This window comes from Sprattus sprattus (assembly GCF_963457725.1).
Source record: "Sprattus sprattus genome assembly, chromosome: 6".
Classification (NCBI taxonomy): domain Eukaryota; kingdom Metazoa; phylum Chordata; class Actinopteri; order Clupeiformes; family Clupeidae; genus Sprattus; species Sprattus sprattus.
In genome coordinates, this window is record NC_137925.1 from 14,871,354 (window position 1) to 14,881,353 (window position 10,000).

General features: G+C 45.4%; 1 protein-coding gene across 1 annotated transcript in view; it reads right to left on the reverse strand.

Annotated features, from left to right (window-relative positions):
- ntrk3b (neurotrophic tyrosine kinase, receptor, type 3b) overlaps positions 1-10,000 on the reverse strand; it is a gene marked incomplete at both ends in the record, with an annotated part of 130,047 nt that overhangs the window by 23,110 nt on the left and 96,937 nt on the right. The window contains one exon of the mRNA XM_080841294.1: positions 9,155-9,343. Coding sequence (XP_080697420.1) covers positions 9,155-9,343 — 189 coding nt within the window. The remainder of the gene's footprint in view (positions 1-9,154; positions 9,344-10,000) is intronic.

Sequence of the window (10,000 nt, forward strand, 5' to 3'; positions counted from 1 at the left end):
AAAAACATAAACATAAAAACACCCCACAGTATGCATACACACAACAGAATACGTAATCAGTCTCTCCCTGTGTATCTCCTCACATTACGCGGAAATTACATCTAAAACGGGTGCTAACGTGTTACATCTGCCCCAGTGTCCAGTACCATCCATTTTATGTACGATCAATTTCTTTTCTCTCGTGGCATATTTTAATCATCCTAACCATTGCCTCCGTCTGATCCAAATGGGATTTTAATGTTCATAATTTTTATATCAAGGTGTGCTTGAATGAAGACATATTTCATCTTTTTCCCTGTCTTCCTCACAATCATCATCATCATCATCATTCTCTTCTTCTCCCCTTCCTTCGGAGCGCCTGTGTGCTAATGATACCACCCTGCTCTCATACGCGGTGTTCTAGCCGCCCTGGCGTGGCCGCGGTGCCCATCCGTCAGCCGGCAGCCAGCGGTTTGGGTGGATGTATAATTCACACACCAGCACTGACTTATTCATCAAGGCTAAATGTGCGACTCCTGCAGCAGCGCTGTAGACCTCGTCAGGACAGCGAGAGGCCCGAGTGTCACACAGAGAAATCCTGCTGGGAATATCAGGCCCTGTCCAAACGTGCCGCTGTGTGTGTGTGTGTGTGTGTGTGTTGTGTGTGTGTGTGTGTGTGTGTGTGTGTGTGTGTGTGTGTGTGTGTGTGTGTGTGTGCGAGAGAGAGAGGAAAAGAGAAAGAGTGAGAAGAGTGTGTGTATGTGTACGTGTGTGTATGTAGTGTGTGTGTGTGTGTGTGTGTGTGTGTGTGTGTGTGTGTGTGTGTGTGTGTGTGTGTGTGTGTGTGTGTGTGTGTGTGTGTGTGTGTGTGTGTGTGTGTGTGTGTGTGTGTGTGTGTGTGTGTGTGTGTGAGTGTGTGTGTGTGTGTGTGTGTGTGTGTGTGTGTGTGTGTGTGTGTGTGTGTTTACCTTATTGCCTCATAATACATCCTTATAAAACCAGTGAACACAATGTGATGTTTGCAATCTACTTAGATATTCCTCTACCTGAGAGTTTACTGACAATCAAAAGCCAGGCACAGCACTCATTTACATCTCCAAAGAAACTCCATTATGAAATAAATACCTTTTCATCCTCTAAAAAAGGAGCAAGTTACTCGGTATATGGCACTACGAGACGACTCCAGATGCAGGTGCACAAACAGACATCTCCCTCTCCTTTTTGTTCAATCTCGAGCTTTATGTCTCTCTATCACTCTCATTCGCTATCCCTGATATTTTTTCTCGATTTAATTCAGTTCATTCAAAGTCTTTCATTGGCATGACAAATAAGGCATTTGCAATTTGCAGTGCAATGCAAAGCAGTGATACAAAGGATAAGGAATATGAGGAACAAGAAATCTAACATACAACTTACATAGACTTAAACCTATATAAAATAAATACATTACAGGATAAAACTAACAAATACATATTATATACAGTATATATATACACACATTTTAAAGTTATTTACATTTAGGTTAAACTAGAGTCCCTCAGGTTATGAAGGCGGAAGGTCCCTCTCTCTCAGCCTTCTTTACATTTTTGTCAAGGACTTCAAAATTTGGGTGGTTGATACTTCTCACAGTGAACAAGAAAGCTCTCTCTCAAACCCTGCCACTGCGTGTCTATCCCTCTTTTCCTGTGGAAGTTTTCCTAATATTTCCCCCACCCCCTTTTCTCTGTGAGCCCCATAGCAGTATAAACAGAGATTAGTAAAGCATTTGGCCAAATCATGCATGTGGAATTAGCATATAATACCACAGCTGTTCTTCAACACATGCAACAGTATGGGCATGGGCTAATGAGCTAGCATTACACCATAACCCATATGCTCATAATTGCACTATACAATAGTTCAAACACTGAGGGGCCAGCAAGGCTACAAGGGACAGTAGCCTTCAGGGTCAGACAATCATTTTCTGTGTGGCCCTACAGGGTTAGGTCACACAGGGGTGAGAGCAGGGACAGTGTCGAGGGACACTTCTACCAGTGTGTGGGATATTTTCATATGAGTAAGGAATGCATTTACCAGATACCCGTTGAATTAGTGTAAAGATTTGGGTTACATTTTAGGCAAAGGTTGTGATTTCAAATAAGAGGGCGTAGCCTCAGTTGACCTAAGGGAAATAATGGGTGTGGTATTAGATACAGTGTAATTCTTCTGATTTGGTTGGGGTCAGATAGGAGGTCAGGTTTAATTGGCTGGATTGGTAAACCAAGCAAAACACAAATGGGAGGTGCTTATTATAGGTTTAAATATGTCGGCACGAATGTACAGTATCTGGCAGATCTATTTCCGGTAAACATCTCTTTACTGTGGCTTAAATTACTACAGTAAAGCTGTTGGAACAACACGGTTTCTGATTGTGAAAATAGTAAAAGACTTAGAATTAGCCATGACAAGTGCTATGCATCACTGCAACTACTGCTATTGCAGCTACTACTACTACTGTTGCTGTTACTGCATCTGCAGCAGCTGTTGCTCCCGTTGTTACTACCAGTGCTATGCTACAACTACACTGAAACACTACTACTACAACTACTCCCACTGATACACTACTGACAGTACAGTACTACTACTACTACTACTACTACTACTACTACTACTACTACCTGTGATACAGTAGTACTGATACACTACTACTGCTGCCAATAACACTGTCAGATAATCTTCTTTTGCCATCATTGAGGACCATAATAATGAGCCCAGCAGCCCTGATCTCTGCTGGTAATGATGTCTGATGGTTTCAAGCGCTTCTCTGTGGCTTGCAGTTTGATAATAGTGGAGTAATCATTTTAAACTGTCTCTCTCAATCTGAAATTTGCAGTCGAAGAGCTCTCTCTCTCTTTCTCCTGCTCTCTCTCTCTCTCTCCTGTTCTGTCTCTATCTCTCTCTTACCCCCTCTCTCTGTTTTTATCAACCCCTGTGTATCTTGTCCCCAATGTATTTAAAGCCTCCTCTCTCTCTCTCACTCTCTCTAGCTCCCTCTTTCTCCTGCTCTCTATCTATCTCTACTACCTCTCTAATTCTTTCCTTCTCTATCGCTCTCTGTGAGAAGTTATTTTCTGGTCCTCTTCTCCCTCTGTGGCACCACCTACCTAATCAGCACATGAGGCATTATTTCCACCACATAGCTATCAAGCCCTCCTTGACTTCTGTTGTTGCTGGAGCAAGAAATAGATGTTTATTTTAGGGCTTGATTGCCACACGTATAAAGAGGGGGATAAAAGGAAATAAATAAATGCTTCAGAGGAGGTGCAAGCGGATGAAACTGTCATCTAAACGAAGAAAAAAATCTCTCTCACCAAACCTGTGGAATGGTCCCCAGTCTCATGGGAGACAGAGACGTGTGTGTGTGTGTGTGTGTGTGTGTGTGTGTGTGTGTGTGTGTGTGTGTGTGTGTGTGTGTGTGTGTGGGAGACAGAGACATGTGTGTGTGTGTGTGTGTGTGAGTGTGTGTATGTGTGTGGGAGACAGGGATGAGTGTGTATGTGTGAGTGCTTTTGGGAGACAGAGACTGGTGTATGTGTGCCTGTACGCGTGTGTTAGAGAGATAGATAAAGTTGGTGTGTTCACGTGTGTGTGTGAGAGCGAGAGAGAGAGAGATAGAGTGTGTGTGTGTGTAACTGTGCGTGTGTTTATGTGTGAATGTCTGTTTGTGTTGTGTGTCTATGTGTGTGATGGTGATGCAATTCTTGTTTGTGTGAGAACAGAGGAAGCAGCGAACGCCGGGGCTAGTGCCAGCGCGTGTTAACACCACACCATCAAACTCCAGCTACACCACTGATCCATGCAGACGACACGCCTTAAAAGAGTGTGTGTGCTGTAGAAACAAACCGAACATGCTTGCTTCACTGTCGTACACACACGCACACACAAACACACACACACACACACGCACGCACTCACACCACACAGCATGCTGTAACAGACTTAAAAGAATGTGACAGTTGTAGAAACAAATTGAACATGCTGGCTCCACAGCCACAGTAGGGGGAGAGTGTTATAGAGTATTAGAAGAGATGTGTTGAGTTCATCCCACTGCCTGTAGACTTGGAGAACAGGTTTTGTTGCCATACTTCCTATTCCATACACCGTACTTATGCTATCATGAGCATCAAAACACATCAGTCAGGAGAGAAAGCATAATAATACTGTACTTACATAGAAACTAAGGTTAGGGTTAGAGTAGGGACTAGGCTTCCGACTGGGATTGAGACTAGCATACAACTGTACAGCACTGACAATTGCAGTTTCGTACCATCAAAGGTTCTATGGACAAAAGCATCTTCCTGATGTCTAAATGCACATGCCATGTAAATGTCAGTAGCACGCTTCATTGTACCCAATGTAACCATGGCTATGCAGTGCAAAGTGTTACCTAGGAGACCCGTACCTCGACAATACCCCTGCATCACAAAGGACGTGCACTCCAAATGTGTCCTCAAATGGAATCAGTAGAAATCTGCTGAAGCAATGTGTGTTCCAAAATCTGTTTACAGACTGGGTGCCAGCCAGATTAGCAAAGCGAACTAGCACCACTGTTTATTTTTACACACACAAACACATACACACACATACAGAAGCAGACATGCCCCCCCCCCCCCCCCACACACACACACACACGTACCCCCCCCCCTCCATACACACACATAAGTACAGAGGCAGACATGCCCCCCCTCCATACACACACACACACACACACACACACACACATACACACACACACACACACACACACACACACACACACACACACACACACACACACACACACACACACACACACAGTTTACTTCTTTATTTGGATTCGGTAAATTAGTACATATCAGGCAAAATCCAAATTTGGCTAAAGGGAAGTCTTAAATTGCATTCAAAGTTCTAGTCCATATTGTGCATTACGGGTAAAGGTGACACCTGCGCTTCCAGATAAAGAGGCTACCTATTAATGCTGACGTTGAGCAGTACTTTGCAAAGTGTTTGGCCCTTTTTTTTGAGAGACCACAGATTTGTAGGCCTCGCACACACATTCTATGCACATGACCTAAGCTGCCAAAGATCAAGGCAATGATTGTACATGTGTAGCCATAGTTGGTTAGAACAGTACTTAGGGGTTGATATTTAAGCAGTTTTGACGCATAGCAGGTGTCCATGTAGGCGTCGTAAGAGCAGCCAATCTCAATGATTGTGATCGTTTTCTTTTCTTCATTAATTGACACAAGGTCCGGTGTATTTGCGATGTGCTTAATGGCAGTTTTCAATTCGTTCCGCTGATCATGTGGAATGGAGAACCAGTGTGATTTAACAGACTCGTTGGTATGCATGGTTGTGAAGGTGCTGTTCTCGCGGAGCTTCTTCATGGCCAGCGCCACAATTCGGTCATGCCGCGCGATGTAAAGTCCTTTGTAGGCAGGGCAGCCGTTGAGGATGTGCGCGATTGATTCCCTTTGTCGGTTATGGTGTAGTAGGCAGAACGGCTCATGCTGTGATGGAAACCATGTTGCTAGGTTTGTTTTTGTTGGTAGTACCTGAAGGCGAGCTTTTATAATGAACGTGTGTATATTGTCATGTAATGCTGTGTTCCGAAGTGCAGAATGAGATACGCTGTGATCAGCGCACGGCAGGCAGGCCAGTCTTCCTTGTAGGCGTAGCCCTGTCCAATGTTGGATCATACGCGATCGGAAAAAGTTCATTATTGTCCCTCTGGTGTTCTTTGTGTTTAGGAGGTGAGTGCTGTCGTCCATGGTGATGGTTGCCTCTGCCGTCGTTGTTGGGTCCGTGATGATGTTATCATTGAGAGTGTCTGGCTGTCCTGATGTGCTCTTCCACTGCAACTGAATGTTAGTGCGGTTGCAGAGGTCATTCAGGTCTAGCCAGTCCGAGCGTACGCCAAAGCCTGGTGTGTTGGTATCCAGTTTTCCATTGGGTTTTTTCTTGAACCCAAGGAAGCTGGTATCCTCAGGTGAGCTTGTGGGGACCTTGCCTCTTCTTAGGTGTAGCAGAAGTGAGGCTCGGGCAAGCTCACGAACGGCTGTGTCGTCGCTATTCAGCATTCGCAGCAGATTGCTGACTCTGGCGGCAACATACACCCACTCAATATTTGGAACCCCCAGTCCTCCTTCTCTGGCCCTGTGAAACAGGACGTCTCTTGTTGAGTGGGAATTGAGCCCAATCCAGCGTCTGGCCATGCTCACTGTTTTGTCATTTAGCTCCGTTAAGATGCGTTTGGGAATATGGATGTTGGCAAAGAGGTGCTGGATTTTGGAGAGAGCAATTTCTCGCACGGCTTGCAGTTTCATTGTTATTGGTAGGGGGCTTGAGTCGATCAGCTCCAGTCTTCTGTAGTACTCCGTGGTCAGTTCTTGAATCTGCTCTTCCCATTCGCCCGCGATGTTGAAGCGGTGTCCAAGGTAGCAGTAGGTTTCATGACGCGTGTACACTTTAATTTCGTTGCCCATGATGGTAAATGAGGGTGGTCTGTCTCCTTTGGCTTGGTACCACCTGTTGCCTCCGCTGCGCCTCTCGTAAAACGCAGCGCACTTGCTGTTTTTCACCTCCAGCCCTGTCCAGCGCAGAAATTCGTCCGTGTGGGAGAGCATGGCTTTAATCACCCCCTCATCCCTAGATGACACCTGGACATCGTCTGCGTAGGCCTGGACTGGATTTGGTGATATGATGTGCGGGGGGGAGCATAAGCACAGCAGTTTGAGCCAGTGATTTAGGGCTAGAATAAAGTTTACCGCGCTCCAAGGGCAGCCTGTTTTGATGCCGGTTCTCAGTTGGATTGGGTTGGTTAGTTGATCTCCGCAAATCACCTGGAAAAAGGAGCCACTGTAGATGTCTTTTATCGTATTGATGTAGGGCTTGGGTAGGTTAATTTGGTCCAGAGACTCAATCATGATGTTGTGTGATAGTGAGCCAAACGCGTCTCGGAAATCCAGAAAGACTGCATAAAATCTCGTAGATTCATGCTTGAAGTCGTCAATGGCTGTTTTCAGGCAATAAACATGTTCGTTCATGCCTTGTCGATTTATGTAGGCTTTTTGTTTGTCAGACAGGACATTCGTTTCAACGAGCCATGGGAGTATGCGATTAAGGAGGCATTTCATAAACACTTTGTATATGGTTGGGAGTAGGGAGATATCTCTCCAAGTCGTTGGGTCATCGGGTATGTTATCCTTTTTCGGTGTCCTATAGATAAGCGCTCCTTTCCATGACGATGGTACTTTTTGCTTTGCTTTACCATAAATTTAGTTTCATTTCCGTTTTTGCTCTTTGTAGTTTTTGGTTTGTTTATTTTTGTGTTGGTTTGACCTAGGTGTGAGCTAGGTTTAGCGCACTACTTTTCTGTTTACTTTTATTATTATCCCCTCCTCCATAGAAACACCAGAGAGAGTGGCAGCTGTCCCACAGGGCGGGTCCCCAGATCTGAGTCTTCGCGCACTGCATGTATTATTAGTGGAATGTGCACCTCACCAGTTGCAGTGATTTAAATCTTTGCAGTGATCCCTTTTTAGTGCCGGTGCCTAGGTGTGTTGTGTGGTTGTGTGAGTAGGCACTAGGATCCATGACCACGGGTGGTGTAGAGATCTCACTCCCTTTTTCAGGACGGGCGACCCCCCTGCAACAGGTGCTCTCCATAAACCCCCTCAGCATCCCTGACCAAGCTGGTGGCAGCCATTTCCTCTCCCTCCTGTATTTGAGTTTTGTATAAATAAACACTGTTGTCTTATACGGAAATGCCGTGTCTCTGTCGTAACTAAAACGTACCTGGGTGAGAACCCGCTTGCCTCTGACGAAAGATACAATTGCACCCACACTATATCCTGGTGTGAAAGGCACCAGGTGGCGTAGTCAAAACTAGAGCCAAGACCATACCACTAGGTTACAAATTGGACACACACACACACACACACACACACACACACACACACACACACACACACACACACACATACACACAGATCTACACAAAATAGTCTAATACAATAAACTGGCTGAGCAGATGCCTGAACCCTGTCCAGGACAAAAGCCATTTGGAGAACAAAAGGATGAGGCGCCTATCTCTGCCAGCCATAAGCCCAATCAGATGGCCCCTGTTTGGGGAGGAGAGCAGTCACACAACCCAGCCCAGCGGAGGAGTGCAGGAGTGCAGGATGCTCTCAGCGCAGCGCAGCTCAGTGAAGCTCAGCGCAGCTCAGCCAAATCTGCTGGCTTCTTCCAGGAGTGGCCAGGAAAGGTGACACTGAATATCTTTCCCCCCAGAGGGGATGCCACTGAGGCAACTCTACAGTATACAACCTTAATCTCACACTCACACTCACATGCACACACACACACACACACGCACACACACATACACACACACACACACACACACACACACAAACAGACATGGACACTGGCATGAACACACATACGCACACACACACACACACACACACACACACACACACACACAAACAGACATGGACACTGGCATGAACACACATACGCACACACACACACACACACACACACACACACACACACACACACACACACATACACAGACACACTCACACAGGGACACTGGCATGCACACACATACATAGACAGACACACACACACACACACACACACACACACACACATACTTGTACACTCACACACACACAGTGTTCAGTAACAGATTCAGGCTCTGAACTCAGAAAACAGTGCACAGAAACAGATGCTGCTCTTGGGTTTCCTCTGTTATTGAAGTGATTCTCATTTCATCTTTCACTTGCTTTTCATTCCTCTATTGGACCCAATGTAATAAACTTCCATCTTTATTGGATTTTTTCCAAAAATCTCATTACCCAAAAAAATCAGATGGCGGTTCTCCTCAGATGACCGTGTGTGTTTTGGAGTGTGTGTGTATGCCCCTGTGTGTGTGTGTGTGTGTGTGTGTGTGTGTGTGTGTTGTGCACATGCTTGTGTGTTTTGGAGTGTGTGTGTATGCCCCTGTGTGTGTGTGTGTGTGTGTGTGTGTGTGTGTGTGTGTTGTGCACATGCTTGTGTGTTTTGGAGTGTGTGTGTATGCCCCTGTGATTGTGTGTGTGTGTGTGTGTGTGTGTGTGTGTGTGTGTGTGTGTGTGTGTGCACTCACAGGTGGCGGGCTTGTTGCAGTTATGTCCATGTCTGAAATACTGGGGGTTCTCGACCACTGGGATTCGGCTCATACCGATGACCACTGCATCCGGACCAGCGTCCAGCGTGCACGGAGTGATGATGCCATGGTTCACGTGATGAAGAGGGCTGGCGGAGTCTTCCTCGCCACTGATGACCGCCACTGGACCTAGGTGTGGAGAGACAGAGAAACTTTACTCCTACACCGATTTTTTTTGAACTGCGACTTAAGTGATATAGAATTATTCAAGCAGTCAGCTCTGTCAAAAGGGATGAAGTAACAATGAGATTTGCAATTACGCTTTGGTTATAAGGCTATAAAAGTAGTCTGCATGTACAGTATATGGCTGAGATATGTACCATGCTCTCAATACACGATTGCCAGCATGCTCAAGGCCTTTATTTGCATAAAAACCCCAATGACTATGCTGTGTTATTATTTAATTCTATGGACATGAACTGACATGATTCAGATGTTATTTAATTATGAAACAACAACAGCAACAACAGCAGCAGTTGGATCAAGTGTCTTATTTGCGCATAGAAGGAGATGGTCATTGTCTCAAAGTTTCTAAATCTAATAGGAAGAGTCTCTGAATTTCCCAGGGTTGCTAAAAGATGTGCAATTTTGAAAGGATGTTGGCAGCCATATCTTTCCCCTCCTCGGAAAGATTTGATTTACTCACAACAAAATCAAATATCTGAAGGTGCACTGAATGAACCGGTGCATTCATCTCAAACAAAAATGCTCACATCAGCACTGACAGCCATCAGAAGCTCATTCTCATTCGTCAGACAGCATTGGCCATGTTCCACACACTGCAAA